This window comes from Entelurus aequoreus, linkage group LG11 (assembly GCF_033978785.1).
Source record: "Entelurus aequoreus isolate RoL-2023_Sb linkage group LG11, RoL_Eaeq_v1.1, whole genome shotgun sequence".
NCBI lineage: Eukaryota > Metazoa > Chordata > Actinopteri > Syngnathiformes > Syngnathidae > Entelurus > Entelurus aequoreus.
The window spans coordinates 38619715-38642411 of record NC_084741.1 but is presented as its reverse complement, the minus strand read 5'-3'; the positions used below and the strand labels follow the sequence as shown (position 1 = coordinate 38642411).

The 22697-nt window shown below is 37.9% G+C and overlaps 1 protein-coding gene across 1 annotated transcript; it reads right to left on the bottom strand.

Moving 5' to 3' along the window:
• Positions 1-4580: 4580 nt before the first annotated feature.
• On the bottom strand, positions 4581-21334 carry spaca6 (sperm acrosome associated 6). The gene is made up of 9 exons (XM_062063206.1): positions 20956-21334; positions 19409-19495; positions 15957-16028; positions 15714-15737; positions 15553-15630; positions 10198-10301; positions 9393-9549; positions 7859-8033; positions 4581-7727 (listed from the first exon to the last, which is right to left on the bottom strand). Exons 1-9 carry the CDS (start codon positions 21170-21172, stop codon positions 7517-7519), a joined length of 1125 nt encoding a protein of 374 aa, XP_061919190.1. The 5' UTR covers positions 21173-21334; the 3' UTR covers positions 4581-7516.
• Positions 21335-22697: the final 1363 nt, after the last annotated feature.

Here is a 22697-nt window from a genome sequence, read left to right as displayed (position 1 = left end):
ACATTCATGAAGTTTGGTTCTTTTATGAATTTATTATGGGTCTACTGAAAATGTGAGCAAATCTGCTAGGTCAAAAGTATACATAAAGCAATGTTAATATTTGGTTACATGTCCCTTGGCAAGTTTTACTGCAATAAGGCGCTTTTGGTAGCCATCCACAAGCTTCTGGTTGAGTTTTGGACCACTCCTCTTGACAAAATTGGTGCAGTTCAGCTAAATTTTTTGGTTGTCTGACATGGACTTGTTTCTTTAGCATTGTCCACACATTTAAGTAGGTCCTTGACCAAAATGCCATTGTAGTTTGTTGAATATAATTAAAAACAAGTGTTAATTAAACATTAGATTGCATGTTAGCAGAGGTGGGACCAAGTCATTGCTTTGCAAGTCACAAGTAAGTCTCAAGTCTTTGCCCTCAAGTCTCGAGTCAAGTCCCGAGTCAAGACAGGCAAGTCCCGAGTCAAGTCCAAAGTCAAGACTGGAAAGTCTCAAGTCAAGTCACAAGTCCTGCATTTTGAGTTTCGAGTCCTTTCAAGTCCTTTTAACCACAGACTAATATTTTTACACAGATTGTATATGCTTTTAAACCGCTGTATTTATTTATTAAAACAAGTGCATTTGAAATTGCAGGAAAAAAAATAGTACTGACATTGCAATTCATAATAGCACTATTAACCAGTCATTTTAATAGTTTAAACAATTTTAAACATTTAACTCATTCCTTTACAGAATAAACACATTTGCAAAAACAAGTGCAACTGTACTTATTTGTACAAATGTGTTAACATTGTATTTCCATGGCATATTGCATTGTAACTAGTTCCACAGCAGTCTCTATTCTGTTCTTACCTTATCTCATTCAATCAATCAATCAATGTTTATTTATATAGCCCTAAATCACAAGTGTCTCAAAGGGCTGTACAAGCCACAACGACATCCTCGGTACAGAGCCCACATACGGGCAAGGAAAAACTCACCCCAGTGGGACGTCGGTGAATGACTATGAGAAACCTTGGAGAGGACCGCATATGTGGGTAACCCCCCCCCCTCTAGGGGAGACCGAAAGCAACGGATGTCGAGTGGGTCTAACATAACATTGTGAAAGTCCAGTCCACAGTGGATCCAACACATCAGCGGGAGTCCAGTCCACAGCGGGGCCAACAGGAAACCATCCCGAGCGGAGACGGGTCAGCAGCGCAGAGATGTCCCCAACCGATGCACAGGCTAGTGGTCCACCCGGGGTCCCGGCTCTGGACAGCCAGCACTTCATCCATGGCCACCGGACCTATGCAACTCCCCCTCGCAAGGGACAGGGGAGAAGAGGAGAGAAGAAAAGAAACGGCAGATCAACTGGTCTAAAAAAAGGGGGGGTCTATTTAAAGGCTAGATTATACAAATGAGTTTTAAGATGGGACTTAAATGCTTCTACTGAGGTAGCATCTCTAACTGTTACCGGGAGGGCATTCCAGAGTACTGGAGCCTGAATAGAAAACGCTCTATAGCCCGCAGACTTTTTTTTGGCTCTGGGAATCACTAATAAGCCGGAGTTCTTTGAACACAGATTTCTTGTCGGGACATATGGTACAATACAATCGGCGAGATAGGCTGGAGCTAAACCGTGTAGTATTTTATACGTAAGTAGTAAAACCTTAAAGTCGCATCTTAAGTGCACAGGAAGCCAGTGCAAGTGAGCCAGTATAGGCGTAATATGATCAAACTTTCTTGTTTTTGTCAAAAGCCTTGCAGCCGCATTTTGTACCAACTGTAATCTTTTAATGCTAGACATAGGGAGGCCTGAAAATAATACGTTACAGTAATCGAGACGAGATGTAACGAACGCATGAATAATGATCTCAGCGTCGCTAGTGGACAAGATGGAACGAATTTTAGCGATATTACGGAGATGAAAGAAGGCCGTTTTAGTAACACTCTTAATGTGTGACTCAAACGAGAGAGTTGGGTCGAAGATAATACCCAGATTCTTTACCGAGTCTCCTTGTTTAATTGTTTGGTTGTCAAATGTTAAGGTGGTATTATTAAATAGATGTTGGTGTCTAGCAGGACCGATAATCAGCATTTCCGTTTTCTTAGCGTTGAGTTGCAAAAAGTTAGCGGACATCCATTGTTTAATTTCATTAAGACACGCCTCCAGCTGACTACAGTCCGGCGTGTTGGTCAGCTTTAGGGGCATGTAGAGTTGAGTGTCATCAGCATAACAGTGAAAGCTAACACCGTACTTGCGTATGATGTCACCCAGCGGCAGCATGTAAATACTAAAGAGTGCAGGGCCAAGAACCGAACCCTGGGGAACTCCGCACGTTACCTTGACATCATTGATCTCATCTCATACTGTATGTGTGTTTATGTGTGCGTACACATGAAAAACATAACAAATACATGAACATAACAATGAACAGAGTTGTACTTTTTAGATGTCAGGGCCCTATGCATTATGTACACATATTCTTAATATAGTATACATTTTAACTGACCTTTATTTGACTATGTTTGTCTTTTTGTAGGTGGCTAAAATACGCGGTGCAGCTGACCGCCGTCTAACGTTATGTTACTGTGTGTGATACATTGACTAACGTGACGTTATTATGTAGGTACCTCATGCAACCCTGCTTAAAAAAATCACTTGACCAAAAGTATGAATAAGGTAGCAAACTGCAGTGGACGCAACATATTGCTGTGTTTGAAATGATGTTATAACCATAGACATCTTTTAAGTAGACGCAGTATTGGTTGCTGTGACGCGAGCAAATTGCATCTTGAAGTGGTGATGAGGAGCCGGCGAGCAGCCTAAACTGACAGTTGACAGGTAGAAAACAAAGATGCCGGGCTGATGTTCAGCGTTTTCCTGCTCAAATGAGCAGACCGTTGAAAATAGGAATCGGGGGATTACTTTTCACAAGTAAGATTTAACATTAAAGTACTATTGGTTGTATTTTATGAAAATAACATTACCACAGAGTTCAGAAGGAGCAAAGATCTTCAATATTTGTATGTGAAAATCACAAATAAATCTTCTGGGGGAGGATGACGCCCCTACAGGGGTTTGGTTTACAAACTTTCAGCCCCACCTAAAACAAAATTCACCAGCCACCACTGATTATGATGCATTCTCATTTTAGGCAAAATATAAGACAATACTTTCTTAACAGTATAATCGTAACCAGGAATAAGTCTTCAAGTAACAATATTAAAATACTAACATTGTTGGGTAAGACAGCATTTGGTTTTATTCTGAATCCAGTGAAACAGATTGGTGGTTTTAGCTGATATAAAGACTTTCAGGTGTTTATATATGTTTAAGTATTTGGCAGACGCTTTTATCCAAAGCGACATACATAAAAAATACATATATAACAATCACTGTAAACATGATCATTTAAGGGAAGAATGTAATACAAAATATCAATACAAAGTGTCAAGACAGAATAAACTCTCTGCTGCTGCAGCAACAGAGATACGGTCTATAAGATATATAGATATCTAATGTATTCATACATTGTTTATGTAGGATATACGCATGTATATATAACGTAATCATATTGTTTCTTCAATTTAAAAAATAGCTGACCGTTTTTTCCCCCTTCTCTGGGCTTATATTCCCAGTTTTGATCTCGGACGTCTGGTCACTTATAGCATATAAGAATATTCTATTACTGTTAAGCAAACTATGAATAATAAAACATGTGTCCGTTATCATAGCTACACGTATGACAAAAAAGCGCGTGAAAATGAGTGGTATTCAGTGAGGTAAAATGAATTAAATGCGCTGACAGTTCATTGCTCCTGCCAAATGAATTGCACTGAGTGGAGCGGATCACCACTCCAAGATGGCGGCCCCGCGTCTCGTCTGCGCCAGTAAGCAGTAGCGTTCGATGCTGCGTCTACTTATAAGATGTCTATGGTTATGACGTTAGCAGTGAGTTTACAGCCTCACTGATTTAACTACACAGCAAACAAAAGTCATGTTACTTAGCCAATAAACGTTATCTTACATTCATTACTTACCCTTGTTTGTGCAACTTCAAATGTCGAACGAAGTTGGAAGTTGTTGCGTCTCCGTCTGTAATATTCGAACTGCGTGATTTGCATACGGCAATTCGTTTTTTGTTGACCAAGTCGTAGTTTTTATACCCGAAAGAAACCAACTTTGGTATAAATCTTTCTCACTGGCGCGTTGTTTGACAACTCTTGTTCATTGGTTGTCCTGCAATTTGATTGGCTGAATGCTGTGTGATGAAAACAACGTAGATCTAATTTGATTGGCTGTTGTACTGAGAGCACACACGCTGACACGCAGCACACACGCTGATAGACAGACACGTACAAAATGAAAGCTACGGAGCGCTCCCAAATAACTTTTTAAACTTTAGGTTTTGGGGAAAGTAGCAAGTCATGTCAAGTCAAAAGGCTCAAGTCCAAGTGAAGTCACAAGTCATTGATGTTAAAGTCTAAGTCGAGTTGCAAGTCTCTTTACATTTTGTCAAGTCGAGTCTAAAGTCATCAAATTCATGACTCGAGTCTGACTCGAGTCCAAGTCATGTGACTCGAGTCCACACCTCTGCATGTTAGTGTGATTCAAGATTTCCTAGTTAAAGCAAAGCGGTAATACTGCAGGGCAAGGTCGTTAACTCAAACTACAAAATTAATAAGGTGCAAACCACTAGTAGTGTTCAAGAACAGGAAAGCCAGATTCCACTTTGCCAGAAAGCACCAAAAGCTCCCCATTTTCCGGGATCAGATTCTTCGAACAGATGAAACCATCATTAGACTGTTAAAGTATGGAAAAAGGAACAGCGTATGATTTCACAAATGACCACAGCATGTATCAAACATGGTGTCGGCATGTTATAGCACAGTCAAGCATGACTGCTAATAGAACATGTTCACTGGTGCCTATTAATGATGTGAGTGCTGACAGAAATAACAAGATGTAATGTGAGGTGTAATCGACTAAACTTTGTTTGTTAGATAATGACTCTAAACATTCTACTAAAGCAACTTAATAAGAAAGGAAACTCAGAATGTGGCCATGTCAATTGACTCCAGATTTCATTGATTGAAAATTAATGATTAAAATACATTTTCAGAACTGGAGGTTTGATCACACCTTAAAAGTTATGTCACTGTGAATAAATAGGGAACAATAACAACTTAAGTCAATACCCAGTCAAATCAAATTCAAGTGTTTGTTTGTTATGCGTCACCGTTATTAAATAATAATTATACATGTTTCAATGATGACAGCTTTGAATGTATATGTAACTGAATTATTTCTTGACCTGACCTCAAAGGCACACTGAGTGTTTAGGGTGGACACCTATCACAAAAGCTTTAACTTAATGATAGATATGTTCACAGATATAAAATATAAACATCTAGTGTCCAATATACTCTGGCCCACAGAATCTCACTGGCAGTTTCGCGCATGTTTCTGCCTCCCTGTGGCCAAGAGATACTACAAGGAACATTGACAGTACACAATACGAATAATTTATACTAAATTGCATCATAAAAATTATGCAAATATTAATTTGTTACGCTGAATCAATTGTGTATCGGGCAGTAGCTAAAATGTTTGAATGACACAAACTTTCACATTAGAAATAGATTTGCCGGTTTCTAAAAATGTATTCTTGTGTCAGAAGTACATTTTAAAATCCATGTCCCTGAACATAAAAAATACATTACAGAATTGGTCAAATAAAACTACAAATATAAACTATTCTAGAATGAAAAATAAGTCATTTTCACTAGACTGGAACTTAATAAAATGTACTTAGGAATGTAATCAGTTTTTATGGATCTAACTAAAGCATTTGACACAATTAATCACAATATTTTAATCAAAAAACTAGAACGATATGGCATCAGAGGGTTAGTCTTAAACTGGATAAGAAGTTATCTAACGAACAGGAAACAATACGTGAAGCTAGGCGAACACACGTCTACAACGCTAAATATATCCTGTGGTGTACCTCAGGGATCAATATTAGGACCTAAATTATTCAATCTCTATATAAATGACATTTGTAAAGTTACAAAAGATTTAAAGTTAGTATTATTTGCGGATGATACAACAGTGTTTTGTTCAGGAGAGAACACACAGGAGATAATACAAATAACAGAAGAAATTAACAAATTAAAAATATGGTTTGACAAAAATAGATTATCGTTGAATCTCAGCAAAACTAAAATGCTATTTGGTAACAGTAGTAGAGAAAGTCAAACACAAATACAAATAGACGGAAAAGAAATTGAAAGAGTAAATGAAACCAAATGTCTATGTATAATGACTGATAAATTGAACTGGAAATCTCACGTAAAAAATATACAACATAAAGTAGCAAGAAACTCGTCAATAATGAATAAAGCAAAACATGTTCTACACAAAAAATCACTTCATATTCTCTACTGCTCACTAGTGTTACCATATCTGAGCTACTGTGTAGAAATATGGGGAAATAATTACAAAAGTACACTTCATTCATTAACTGTGTTACAAAAAAGATCAGTTAGAATAATACATAATGTTGGGTATAGAGAACATACAAATCCATACAAATCAAAGATACTGAAATTCCACGACATAGTGAATTTGTAAACAGCTAAAATTATGCACAAAGCAAACAATAACCTGCTACCCAAGAATATACAACAATTCTCAACAAGAGAAATATAATCTTGAGAGAAAAATTTAATTTAAAATATTTGTACGCACGTACAACACTTAAGACCTTCAGTATATCAATATGTGGAATTAAATTATGGAATGGATTAAGCAAAGCAATCAAACAATGTACTAATATGATCCACTTCAAGAAACTCTTCAAACTTAAAGTGTTTACAAAGTACAAAGAACCATGACAAACATTCTCAATTTATTTCATCCATCCATTCATTCATTCTTAAAGTAATCTTACTTATCTCATCACATGAAATATGACTTACTTCACCAATTATTATTATTAAATTCTTACTATTATTTATTTATTTATTTTTATTGTGATTACCTATGGAGTTATTGTGAATAAATTGAGAACAGGAAGTGAATAAAAAAGTTTCAGCAACTGTTATGTAAAGAAAAGGGGTAGGATTAAATCAGCTCTGCTTCTTCCTACTCCTTTTCGAACATGTTGAAAAGAGAAACTGGAAATTGTGATGTATTATGTTGTATGCTTGCATGTTCGAAATAAACTCAAACTCTAACTCTAACTCTAATCAGGGCGTGTACACAGACTTTCCCGTTGAGATAAATGTCTGATTATTGCTCTTGCTATCATTAATGTCATCATCATTATTATAAACCTTGCTATGATCAAAAACCGCTACTCCATTGTCTCTGCCGCTCTCTGGTGGTAAAAAGAATGAACTGCAGCCTTTGTTCATCATCTGAAAGGGCTGTTAAGAGTACCTAATATCTCTCAGGACCCCGAAGGGAATAAGCGGTAGAAAATGGATGGATGGACCCTTGTGAGTGAATGTGAGTGTGAATGTTGTCTGTCTATCTGTGTTGGCCCTGTGATGAGGTGGCGACTTGTCCAGGGTGTACCCCATCTTCCGCCCGAATGCAGCTGAGAAAGGCTCCAGCACCCCCCGCGACCCCAAAAAAGGGACAAGCGGTAGAAAATGGATGGATGGATCCTAAATCTTCAATTCCGCTGATGCGTTCAGGGACAGTTGTTTTTTCTGCCTGTGATAACAAAAACAGAGTCCTGCAAGAGCGAAGAAAAAGATTAGGTGATGGCAGCTACTAACATGTGTGGAAGGAAAACAGTCATGGGCAAGTGGAATTTATTGTGCATGTACAGTGTACACACAGTCGCAAATAATAGCCTGGTCTTACCCTAAGGATAGGATTAGGAGGAGCAGCAAAGATGTAAAGCAGATGGCGATGAGCACGAGGTGTTGCTGAGAGGGGAGAGGAGCACCAGTGTGTAACTTCCCTCCTGGGAGCAGAGACAGCTCAAATATCTCCTGCAGCCTGGAATGGCCGAGTACGACTACAACATGGGGGGTCACTTGGAGAAGAAAAAACAGCCACATGAAGAGCATACAAGTAGCATGCAAAACGAACTACTGGGAAAATGAGATAGTGCTCTATAAATATGGTTAGATTCACACATTTGCCCAAGATAGCACCATAATAAAAAAATGTGTTCAACACACCTGTTTCCATTGCTTGCTACTAAACTTTGTTACAGCTCTTTTACTTTGGTCTGCATTTGTTCTGCATTAACGTCCCGTATGGACTTGTCTTTTTTACGCTCCATCAAACACAACACCTTGACATCCTGCGTATGGCATAAACATCCATACAACTTGTCAACCAGTGACGGCACACACAGTTGTGGTCAGTGGTAGGAAGCGGTGCTCAAAGTTGACAAAACAAATATCTATTAACTTCTTGTAAGTAAGCATGGCTGACTTTGGTGGCAGAGAAATGATTTGTTTGAGAGCCCACACTGGAGGCACTAAAACTCAGAGCAATGGGAATGTCCGAGGAACTCAAAATATGAAAGACAGAAAAATGTATATTCACACAAGTTGGGAAAATGCTTAAATTCCAAGACTGGTTTAAATAATTATACGTTAATTACTTGGGTATGTACAGTATATGTCACCACAACCAATTTAAACAAACTCTACCAAGTGTGTCAATAACAGCGGTCAATTATCCAACCAGAATTATGCTAGAGGCTTGTTGATGGCTATTATTATTTACTATTATAATAGTATGCAGTTTGGCTTATTGTCACTGATATTCTTTCTTAACAAAACCGATGAAAAAACATGAAAAAATACAGAATGGGAAGCACGTTTAACATTTTTGTCTGGTTTTAGATTACATAGTTCCTTATATTTCATATTTATATATACTGTATTTTACTTTGAAAAGAGTAGTCACTTCAACATAACTAGTAGGGGTGCACAAAAAATAGATTCAAAACCGAATTGCGATTCTTATTAAATTTGATTTTAAATGTATTCATAATTTTTCTATGTAATTTTTTTCCAAGGATAAATAAAAAACTAAACAATTTGAGCATCTCCATGATTAGTCGCTCAGTAATAGGTCATACGTCAGCAACCAAAAGGAGGTTTTGTAGCCTGTAAGCTGTTTTGAAAAGGTTTTAATATAAATATAATAGCAAATAGCTGAGATAGGTTCCAGCACCCCCCGCGACCCCGAATGGAATAAGCTGTAGAAAATGGATGGATGGATGGATACATTGCAAGAATTGGTTTCAATTGAGAATCGATTCTAAACTGAATGGTCACCCCAATAATCTGAAACCGATCGAATCATGAGGTGGCCAAAGATTCCCACCTTTAATAACTTTTTTAAAAGTTTTACCAGCATGTTAAGAATGAAGTACCTGTGAGATAGAAGTAAAGTCTGACAATAGATGTTTTCTCTGAGTATATCTCACACTGGTAAGTGCCCTGATGATACTTCCTGGTGGAAGGGATGGAATAAAGATTGTCCTCCCCCATTGTCATTTCTCTAAACTGATCCACCTCCTGAGTTTTCACCTGCCAAAGAACAAACATTACTATAGCTTTGACTCTTCAATGGTGAGGAAAAAGCCCTGCAGGTTTTTGTGTTTTGCGTCTGATTTCCCATTCCTACTGACTCTGTCTTGTTGCAATTGCTCTTTGGGGCTTTTTTTAAAGTCACCACAGGAACATAATCTTGACCTTGTCTGGCATATGCCAATTTTAATAGGATAGCAGAGGTTGCAGAATGTCAATACAGCTTTGCAGCTAAAACTGGCACATTTACAGATGTAGTATTAATGTACACGCTAGCGATTTTGAAAAAACAAATAAAGGAAATGAAAGGCCAACACACACAAAGTTTTGTTGAGAAATTTGTTTATATTAGCGGATGCTCTTGAATTGTGTATCAACTTAAGGGGCTCACCATTTATTCTATTTTCAATAGCTATACGGCAGGTATGTCTATGGTAGTTTAAACGGTGTATTACTGCAAAGGGAAAAACAGTACTAAACTTTTTTACAGTCAAAACTGTCAGCTCAATTGCCAGAATTTTACCGTAAAAAAATAGTCATTGTTTTTCCATATGCTGTAAAATTTTACGCAAAAAAAAAAAAAATGGCAGCCTAATATGACTAGTATGTAAACTAGTAAAAGTGTTCTTTACAGTAGAAGTCACTTACCTGCTCTGCAAACCTCCATACTATCCCAATGCTGCTTGGTAACGGAAATGACACTTTGCATAGCATTTGAGTCTTGTTGTTCTCTGCAACCGTCATATTCTCAGCTGAAATGATAACATAAGAAAATCGACATAAATACACTCCTTAACACATATTGCAGTGTACAGTATATTTTGTATAGACCAAAAAGGGGAACTGCAGAGGTGTTATGGCACTGAGTTGTATTTTATTTTTTACTTTTTTTTTATATTCCCCCTGCAATTTTAGATTTTTTTTGTAACATAAAACATCTTTAGATACAATTAACACTGATTCAACACACTTCAGTGAACAGATAAAGAAGTCGTTATTAGAGTAACATTATAGTTACTTTATTCTATATGTCTCCCATGCAGCAGCGTGACATGAAAGTTAAAATCAACATTAACTTTAAAGGCCTACTGAAATGATTTTTTTTATTTAAACGGGGATAGCAGATCCATTCTATGTGTCATACTTGATTATTTCGCGATATTGCCATATTTTAGGCTGAAAGGATTTAGTAGAGAACATCGACGATAAAGTTGCAACTTTTGGTCGCTGATAAAAAAGCCTTGCCTGTACCGGAAGTAGCGTGACGTCAACAGTTGAAAGGGTCCTCACATTTTCCTATTGTTTTCAATGCAGCTAGAGCGATTTGGACCGAGAAAGCGACGATTACCCCATTAATTTGAGCAAGGATGAAAGATTCGTGGATGAGGAACGTTAGAGGGAAGGACTAGATTGCAGTGAAAGACATCTTTTTTCGCTCTGACCGTAACTTAGGTACAAGCTGGCTCATTGGATTCCACACTTTCTCCTTTTCTATTGTGGATCACGGATTTGTATTTTAAACCACCTCGGATACTATATCCTCTTGAAAATGAGAGTCGAGAACGCGAAATGGACATTCACAGTGACTTTTATCTCCACGACAATACATCGGCGAAGCTCTTTAGCTACTGAGCTAACGTGATAGCATCGGGCTCAAATGCAGATAGAAACAAAATGAATAAATCCCTGACCTAACTGGAAGGATAGACAGAAGATCAACAATACTATTAAACCATGGACATGTAACTACACGGTTAATACTTTCCAGCCTGGTGAAGGTTAACAATGCTGTTGCTAACGACGCCATTGAAGCTAACTTAGCAACCGGACCTCACAGAGCTATGCTAAAAACATTAGCTATCCACCTACGCCAGCCAGCCCTCATCTGCTCATCAACACCTGTGCTCACCTGCGTTCCAGCAATCGACGGTGCGACGAAGGACTTCACCCGATCACAGATGCGGTCGCCGAGGCGGAGGAAGTTAAGGTGAGTTCGGCGGCTAGCGCGTCTGCTATCCATCTCTGTCCTCCTGGTTGTGTTGCTGTAGTCCGCCGCTAATACACCGATCCCACCTACAACTTTCTTCTTTGCAGTCTCCATTGTTCATTAAACAAATTGCAAAAGATTCACCAACACAGATGTCCAGAATACTGTGGAATTTTGAGATGAAAACAGAGTTTTTTGTATAGGATTCAATGTGTCCGCATACTTCCCGTTTCAACAATTGACGTTACGTGCATATGTCATCATACATAGACGTTTTCAACCGGAAGTTTAGCGGGAAATTTAAATTGCACTTTATAAGTTAACCCGGCCGTATTGGCATGTGTTGCAATGTTAAGATTTCATCATTGATATATAAACTATCAGACTGCGTGGTCGGTAGTAGTGGGTTTCAGTAGGCCTTTAAGTCTGTCTTCAAGATGCACGCTTTGAGTGAAGCAAGCCCTAAATGTGGCCATTCCTAGTCAAGGAGGGCTTTGGCACGTAAATAAGACCGCCCACAAAACGGCGCATCCTGAAGAGACAGTAAGAAATTACGCTCCTTCAACAATCGCTATTTCTTTGGAATCAAAAAATATATTGACGTATTACATATAGCCTATTATTTGCGCACTATTGACCAGTGATGCACCGAAAATTCGGCCCTCAAAAATAGACAAAACCGGATGTTGTGATAAAATATCCTACTTCTGCTAGCAGGCTGCCTATAGCTCACCCAAAGCTGACGGAAAAAAGTCACATACGGGTCGCATTGCGTTTAGACTGAAGTCACATTTAAATTGACCAGATTTCAATCGGATTTGGACTACCTCCTGGTGTGGCCTGAATCTGATGCGAAAAGATCAGATCTGAAGCACTTTGGAGCGTTTAGACTGGCAAAATATAATCCGATCTGTGTCACTTGAGACTAAAAAAAAATCAGATTTGGTGTGCAGCGTAAATGGGGCCGAAGAGGATTGTGCGTGCCTGCAAGAACATGTAAAAAAACGTACGTGCATACGGGAGAATATTGCCTATCGTGAATATTGCACAATAACAAGGTCAATAACATATTCAGCTAATCAAGTTTAAAACACAATTTTTTTATAAGTAGGGAGTCCCCTCTCAATCTTTACTTCAGTTTGGGTGTCCTCAGCCTGGAAAACATTGAAGACCCCTGATGTAGCCCATTCCACCAAATCGGTTGAATTTGCAGCACCAGAATAAATATTTAGAGATGGATGATAAAATGAACTGTAAAATAAATGTATTCACTACGTAGTGTGCTGCAGACTAATCTGACTTCAAAATTATTAATCCAATTCAAAAGATGAGTTTAAACACTGGAAAAGTAGCATTTGTTGCATGTCCCTGCTTCCGATAAAATAGATTTCACAAAAGTCCTTTTTTTCACACATTTATGTTGCTCCTTATCGCAACTAACTTTTAATGATTTATTCTTTATAAATAAAAATAAGTGTAACATGGTCATAGTGCATGGTAATTTTCTAACAGTTATTCTACATTTAAAAATGTACAAAATTATTAACTTTATATACACAGTATATATATATATATATATATATATATATATATATATATATATACACAAAACCCCAAACCAGTGAAGTTGACACGTTGTGTAAATCGTAAATAAAAACAGAATACAATGATTTGCAAATCCTTTTCAACCTATATTCAACTGAATACATTGCAAAATGTTCAAACTGAGAAACTTAATTTTCTTTTGCAAATAATCATTAACTTATAATTTAATGGCAGCAACAAATTGCAAAAAAGTTGGCACAGGTGTATTTTTACCACTGTGTTACAAGGCCTTTCCTTTTTAACAACACTCCGTAAACGTTTGGGAAATGAGACCAATTTTTGAAGCTTTTCAGGTGGAATTATTTCCAATTCTTGCTTGATGTACAGCTTAAGTTGTTTAACAGTCCAGGGTCTCCGTTGTGGTATTTTACACTTCATAATGCGCCACACATTTTCGATGGGAGACAGGTCTGGAGTACAGGCTGGCCAGTCTAGTACCCGCACTCTTTTACTACGAAGCCACGCTGTTGTAACACGTGCAGAATGTGTCCATGAAAAAGACCTTGCTTACATGGCAACGTATGTTGCTCCAAAAGCTGTATGTACCTTTCAGCATTAATGGCGCCTTCACAGATGTGTAAGTTACCCATGTCTTGGGCACTAATACACCCCCATACCATCACAGATGCTGGCTTTTGACCTTTGCGCCTAGAACAGTCCGGATGGTTCTTTTCCGCTTTGGTCCGGAGGACACGACGTCCAGTTTCCAAAAACAATTTAAAATGTGGACTCGTCAGACCACAGAACACTTTTCCACTTTGAATCAGTCTATCTTAGATGAGCAGCGAAGCGTTTGTAAGTGTAATGTTGATAAATGGCTTTAGTATTGCATAGTAGAGTTTTAACTTGCACTTACAGATGTAGTGACAAACTGTAGTTACTGACAGCGGTTTTCTGAAGTGTTCCTGAGCCCATGTGGTGATATCCTTTACACACTGGTTTTTGATGGAGTATCGCCTGAGGGATCGAAGGTCACGGGCATTCAATGTCGGTCTTGCTGCTTACGTGCTGTGATTTCTCCAGATTCTCTGAACCTTTTGATGATATTACGGACCGTAGATGGTGAAATCCCTAAATTCCTTGCAATACCTTATTGAGAAATGCTGTTCTTAAACGGTTGGACAATTTGCTTACGCATTTGTTGACAAAGTGGTGACCCTCGCCACATCCTTGTTTGTGAATGACTGAGCATTTCATGGAAGCTGCTTTTATACCCAATCATGGCACCCACCTGTTACCAATTAGCCTGTTCACCTGTGGGATGTTCCAATTAAGTTTTTGATGAGCACTCCTCAACTTTCTCAATCTTTTTTGCCACTTGTGCAAGCTTTTTTTTAGAGATGTTGCAGGCATCAAATTCCAAATGAGCTAATATTTGCAAAAACCAGATCAAACGTTAAGTATCTTGTCTTTGCAGTGTATTCAATTGAATATAAGTTGAAAAGGATTTGCAAATCATTATATTTTGTTTTTATTTACGATTTACACAACGTGCCAACTTCATTGGTTTTGGGTTTTGTATACATATACATTTTTTAAAATGTAGAATAACTGGCATATGCATAGTGTCAGCATGCTATTAGGACATCTAAAATAGCTATGCTCAAATGGTGTTTAAAAGTAATGATTGAACATAATTCATGAGCAAGTTCAAAATGTTATCAAGAGGTAATGTTAAAATGTTACTCAAGAATAATGTTCAAATATCATTCAAGAGCTATGTTAGAATGTTATTTAAGATTAATGTTATTTAGGAGAAATGTTTATTTAAGAGTATTGCTCAAATATCATTCTATGCTAGAACTTATTCCTGTTACTTTTCGTCCTGTTACTCAAATGAGTCATTTTCGCCGTTGGTACCTAGTCAAAAATGAAATGGAGTTGCCTGAGATGGGCTATTGCACATTTGGAGTACTTCAATATGTGACTTAGAAGATTTAGGAGTTGAAAAAAGAGCATTACAGCAAGCAAATGACACCGATTCTGAGAAATGGCCCATATACATACACGCTGCAGCAGGCAACCTTTGCAGACTGAGCCCCTTTTAATGATTTGACTAAAGGCGAGTCTCTGAGTGGAGTCAAAGTAACAGAAGCTGTGCTGTACGGGCTTCAGACGATGCCATAGTGTGTGGGAGTCAACTTGTCACCTAGAATAAAGAAGCCGAGGACTTAAAGTGGAACCGAGGAGGCTATGTGCAAAAGATGTGTGGAAATTAAACCTTGCCTCAGTCTCTTGCTCCAAATCCTGATTTTGTGCTAAGAGCATTTCAAGGATCAAAAGCGGATAATGTCTTGGATCAATGGGTGCTTGTGAGAGTGAAATCAGACTTATGTAAGAATCTGTCAAGCTTGGATTGCGACAACCCCCCAGCCTCAGAAGTTAAACATTGTAATGTTAGAACAGCTCACCTGGACAGTCAAGTGGGAATGCGCAGGAATCGTACTTGCAGCTAATACAGCTATAAATGGCACCTTCAACCTGAAAACCTAGCGGAAGCATTGCAGTGTTACATGATCAATCATGAGGCATTCTGCAAAGTGAAGGTTTTAAGAGGATATGAGCCACTAACCGCACGGGGGGACGCATCCATTGTCTGAAACAAAGGACACAGTTCATCGGGATTAGCACAGTAAGTATTCACAAGTTGCTCAACCTGATGGTTTCTTGTCTTCTCTACAGCGCATGGAAAGCTGTGATAACATAACTAGCTTAATACAGTGAGTGCACAGAGATCAGAGGGAGCTATAATGACTCAATGTGGGCTTCACTATGGATGAAAAGATGAAGGGAAGGGGAGGAGACCACATCTCACCTCGAGGCAGTTTGTGGGCTTTAGCGATGAAATTGTCTGCGGCTGTCTGCAACCTAGTCTCATACAGTGTGTCTGTTGAGCCAGGAGGAACGCGCACACACACACACACACACACACACACACACACACACACACACACACACATCTCAACATTTCTCATACTGCGAAATTTTCACATCTCATTTTGTGAGCTGGCATAATTCAGATGTCTAAAATAGCATGAAGCTGCAACACTCAAAGGGTGTTTAAAGGTAATGATTGAACATCATACATGAGCAAGGATGAATATTATAAACAGGCAATGTAATAATGTCAATCAAAAGTAATGTTCAAATATCATTCAAGAGGTGTGTTAGAATGTTATTTAAGGTTAATGTTATTTAGGAGAAATGTTTAAGTGTTTTATGTAAGAGTACTGCTCAAATATCATTTAGCAATAATGTTCAAATGTTATCTATGACTAAAGTTAAAATATTATTTTGCACTAATATTTAAATAATATTTAAGAGTAAGGTTAAAATATCATTCAGGGGTAATATTTAAAAGGCTTATTCAAGAGTGGAGTTGTCACAATACCAGAATTTCTGTAGTCAATACCAATAACTAAGAATTTCTACAATTCCTGACACTCACTTATTCAGTATTGTGATAAAAAGAAAAGAAAAAAAACTGAACCCATGTACTTTTAAATTTACTACTTCATTGAAAACTGTTTCAAATTGTCAAGTATTTAATATGACTGTGCTTCTGCAGAGATTTTGAATTGCAGTAACAGCTTTCATTGGAGAACAAAAGTGGCCTCAAGCCTCCCAGTATAGCAAAACAATACTGTGTTTATAAATATGGTCCGAAATAATATTAGTGAACTATTTTACATGATAAAAAGAACAGCAGTGGTGTAGCATCTCCAGGTATATAAAACAAACAATACTGTTATAATTATTTTAGTAGTAGTAGTGTGACATAATCATGTAATTTGTAATGAAATAAGGTAGTAAAAAGGGTGAAACATTTTTTGAGACAAATCTTTTGTGTTTTGTTAGAGTCAACATTTCAGCCTTTTCTCATTACCAGTACGTTTTACTTTTTTGCTAAATTTTTGCTGGTTTTTTTTTTTTAATTTTATTTCTAAAATGAGCCACAGGCCCATAAAAAAGCTGTGTTCAGCAAATGCACCCCCACACCCTCAAGGAAATGATAAAAAATCATATTGCAAGCGTCTTAATGTTTTCTGCAATATGTGTTATTGCACCCTCCCTGGGCTTGTGTTGGCGGATCTCCGCCCTCACACACGTAGTGAATACTTTCGTGACCACTTGTATTTGATTACCAAAAAAATACATGACACAAGATATACCTCTCTTTCACTTTTAATATGTATCTCTACACACTAAATACAGTGACTAAGTGGCTAAAGTGCATCATAGATCATTTCTGCTGCATCCTATTCTCTGACCAACTAGACACATATGAGGTGTGTTGTGAAGCGGAATTACGCCACACCTACAGTTATTCTGTACTGCCACACTACCGTTATAATGTGTTTATGAGTGAGGGCGAACCAAAAGCGCCAAATCGTCATTGGTGACAGAGTTACACAAATAAGTAAATATATGGAAATACAGATTAGTTTTTTTTTAAGACAGCACGCGTTGGCGGTGACTCAGTGCTCACACACTGAGAATTGACGCGGCTCGCCGAGTCAAAGTGTTATACAGTATTCGGCACTGGCGATACTGAAAAATGCAGGTATCGATGCACTTTTTTGTGTGTTGGTATTGAAGTATCGATACTTTGGACAGCCTTATTTAAGAGTAATGTTCATATACAGGTATCATTTACAGTGCATCTGGTAAGTATTCACAGCGCTTCATTTTTTTTATACGTTTTTTATGATACAACCTTATTCCAAAATGGAATACATCCATCTTTGTCTTCTCAATCCTACACACGATATCCAATAATGACAATGCGATTTATCTATTTTTTTTACTACATTATTAACAATACAAAAATACAAAAATCACATTTCCATAACTATTCACAGCTTTTGCTCGATACTTTGTTGATTCACCTTTGGCAGTATTTACAGCCTCAAGTCTTTTTGAATATGATACCACAAGCTTGGCACACCTATCTTTGGGCAGTTTTGCCCATTCCTCTTTGCAGCACCTCTCAAGCTCCATCAGGTTAGATGGAAAGCATTTGTTTTCATCCAGGATGTCTCTGAACATTGCCGCATTCATCTTTTCCTCTATCTTAACTGGTCTGCCAGTTCTTGCAGCTGAAAAACATCTCCATGGCATGATGCTGCCACCACCGTGCTTCACTGTAAGGATGGTATTGGCCTGCATTCATCTTAGTGACCAAGAACCTGATGGTCACTTTGTCAGAGTAACCGCATTACTCTGTGGAGAAAGGAGAACCTTCAAGGACAACCATCTCTGCAGCAATCCACCATTCAGGCCTGTATAATAGAGTGGCCAGACGGAAGCCATTTCTTAGTAAAACGTTTGCCAACATGCACCTGAAAGACTCTCAGACCATGAGAAACAAACTCTCTGGTCTAATGAGACAAATATTGAACTCTTTGGTGTGAAAGCCAGGTGTCTTGTTTGGAGGCAACCAGGCACCAGGCCAATACCATCCATACAGGGAAGCATGATGGTGGCAGCATCATGCTATGGAGATGTTTTTTAGCAGCAGGAACTGGCAGACTAGTTAGGATAGAGGAAAAGATGACTGCAGCAATGTACAGAGACATCCTGGATGAAAACCAACACTTCCCATCCAACATGATGGCGCTTGAAAGGTGCTGCAAAGAGGAATGGGCGAAACTGCTTAAATATAGGTGTGCCAAGCTTGTGGCATCGTATTCAAAAAGACTTAAGGCTGTAATTTCCGCCAAAGGTGCACCCACAAAGTATTGAGGAAAGGCTGTGAATATTTTTGTACATGTGATTTTTTATTTTTTAATAAATTAGAAGAAGAAAAAAAACTACAAAAATCACTTTACATTGTCATTATAGGGTATTGTCTATAAAGTCGGTGAACAAATATGAATTTATTCCATTTTGGACTAAGGCATAACAAAATGTTGAAAAGTGAGGTGCTGTAAACTGTAATTTAGGAGTAGTTGTAATGTCAATTAGGAGTACTGTTAAAATACATTGTATAAAATAGCAGTGACATGAAAATATAATTTAGGAGGAAAAATAGCGATAAAATATCACTGATGAGAGATAATTACAACATCAAATATGAACTTTTTTTTAAAGAAATATATTAATCTTAAAATTTCCTTTCTGATTCAAAATGCCTTTAAGAAACAATGTTCAAATATCTTTTAAAAATTACCTTGGGATATCATCTAGGATAAACATTAAAATGTCATCACAGGGCCACAATAAACTGTCAGTTAGGAGTGATGTGTATGTTAGGTGGAACATTACCAGGATTTTGTTTTTTGTCAAACTCGTCCACGAGGAGCTGGATCTCTGCTTTCATGATGTCGGCCAGTTTTTTTCCATAGGCTTTACCTGTCATTTCACACACACACACACACACACACACACACACACACACACACACACACACACACACACACACACACACACACACACACACACACACACGAAACCTATTAATTGTCCTGTGAGATTAAAGGTTCTTACTAAGTATATATATATATATACATACATACATACATACATACATACATACATACATACATACATACATACATACATACATACATACATACATACATACATACATACATACATACATACATACATATATATATATATATATATATATATATATATATATATATATATATATATATATATATATACATACATACATACATACATATGTATATGTATATGTATATGTATATATATATATATATATATATATATATATATATATATATATATATATATATATATATATATATATATATATATATATATATATATATATATATATGGGGGTCTTTGAGTGGAAAATGTTGGGAGACCCCTGGTCTAGGGTGTAGTCTGCCTCTTGCCCGAAGTCAGCTAGTATAGGCTACAACTAACCCATGACCACACTAAAGACAAGCGGTATAGATCAGTGGTTCTTAACCTGGGTTCGATGGAACCCTAGGGGTTCGGTGAGTCGGCCTCAGGGGTTCGGCAGAGTCCCCGCCGCAGTGGTCAAGACACACCAGATTCATGAATTGATTAACGTGGGCCCCGACATAAGTAAACACGTCTTATTCGGGTGTTACCATTTAGTGGTCAATTGTACGGAATATGTACTATACTGTGCAATCTACCAGTAGAAGTTTCATTCAGTCAATCAATCAATCAATCGTGTAAATAAAAATTTCTCCCTATCGTCGTATCTGTACTGTAAAGTTAAAATTTGAATGACAATAAAAAGGAAATCTAAGTCTAAGTATTATGGATACCCCAAACAATGTTCCCTCTAATTTTCCATCTGATTTGCAAGTGTGTAATTTGTTGTGAGTTCATGCACTGTGTTGGTTTTGTTCTTTGAACAAGGTGATGTTCATGCACGGTTCATGTTGTGCACTAATAAAAAAAAAAAAACATATAACTTTGTCTTGAATTTGAAAAAAAAAAATCAAACGTTTTATTTTTCACCAAAGTAGGGTTCGGTGAATGTGTATATGAAAGTGGTGGGGTTCAGTACCTCCAAATAGGTTAAGAACCACTAGTATAGATTGATATAACCCTTTTGGGAGTAATGAACAATATGTGACATATAACTAATATTGAAACAAAGCTTATTTTTGTATTTAAAATTATAAACAGGTATATTCAGGTAAATACAGTATCTTAATTCTTTAGTGGTGTGAAACAGGTTTGTGGTATATGTGTATATGTCAATCAAAACTGTTTAGTATATTGATTTTTTTTGGATATTGCTCTTCTAAACTTCATTTATATTGGAGGTTTGTGTATGAAGAAAAAGCGTCCGTTCATACCTACTCTGCCAGCCTGGAGGACTTGGGCGTTGTCGTCGAAAAGACGTTTGAGTGTATTGAAGCACGCGTCCATACTCTGGACTTTGTTTTCGCTGATCGTGTAGCCCCAACACAGGCGAGTTCTTTGGTTTACATCCACTAAACACGTAATGCAGCCCAGAGACTCCCTGAAAACAACACCAACACACAGCAGCCACAAAGCTAACGGAGAATACATTTTGTTTTGAGCTCATAGTGAGTCTAATCGAACAAACAAACAAACAATCTGTTGTACTTCAACACGGCGTCCGTTCACTCTGATGACTGACGAGGCACAGTAACGTTGCAGTGACGTCACTAAGTGACGCGTTCGTATTCATTTTGCAGGGTTGGGAAAAATGAGATTTGTTTATTTTGTATGCGTGACAAGTTTGGTTTACGCCAAAAACTGCAACAATTTAGAAAATAGAGCAAAAAAGGCACAAAGTAAAGAAAAAAAAACTTACACTAATAATTACTCATCCATCCATTTCTGCCGCTTGTCCCTCTGAGTGTATTACTTATAAGTAATATACTACATATGTATACACCAGAGGTGGGACCAAGTCATTGTTTTGCAAGTCACAAGTAAGTCTCAAGTCTTTGCCCTCAAGTCTCGCCCGAGTCAAGACAGGCAAGTCCCGATTCAAGTCCAAAGTAGTCAAGACTGTAAAGTCTCAAGTCAAGTCCCAAGTCCTGCATTTTGAGTTTCGAGTCCTTTCAAGTCCTTTTACCCACAGACTGATATAATATAGCCTAATGCGTTATTTTTTATATTCAGTAACTCAGTTACCGCTACTACATGATGCGTTACTGCGTTATTTTACTTTTTTTTTTTTTAATAGCATCGGCTAGAAACTGAGAAGATCTGAGTGTGTTTTATTGGAGAGCTGCGGTGTCGTCCTTCTGATTCTTCCTGTGTCACAAGGGGGAGAAGAGGCGCGCTGTGTGTGGGTGTGTGTGGGGCGGGGGGGCGTGTCTGTGTTTACTAACAGGACATCATGGCGGAGCCGAAGCCGAGTTTCTTATAATGGAGATATTCTTACTACTTTTCTTTTGTCTAGCACAAAGAAAAGAACATTTTAGTTAAATGTAAGTTGTGTCTTGGATCAAAGATCCTATTTACTGCCCGAAACAGCAAGTCAAATCTGCTGAAACAGCTACAAAAGCAACACGCTTCGACGAAGCTAGTAAAGAGAGACACAGACTCCGATGCCACTTCACCTCCACCTCCACCTAAGGATTTTAACGGAGGGACTGCTAGCCAGGACAACATTGATAGAGCCATTGCAGCGTATGTGCAAGAAGACATGCAGGCTATTTCTACAGTGGGGTCACATGCTTTCAGGCAGCTAATTAGCATGATATCGGGCGTCAAACGGCAAATGACACGAAAACATTATCGAAGTTCCTGGACACAGTGGACAGTGAGTACATAAACATGGAAAGCAAGCTAAAGAAGACACTACAAACTCTGCCTCTGCTCATCATTCAGCACTGAAGGTACACACACTCTGTCAATTCTCTTAAATACTCTTTTGTTCTAGACTTCTAGAGTGTTTGATTATCACATCACTCTAAATGTATAGACTATATAGTTCACAAACAAAAAGAGGGATCCTAGTGGGCCAGGCCAGTCTTTCCTTTTCTCTAAACTAAAAGTGGGGAAATGCATAGAGTGTTATGGGCTTCAGTACAGTGTTAATCTCCTGAAGACATGATTT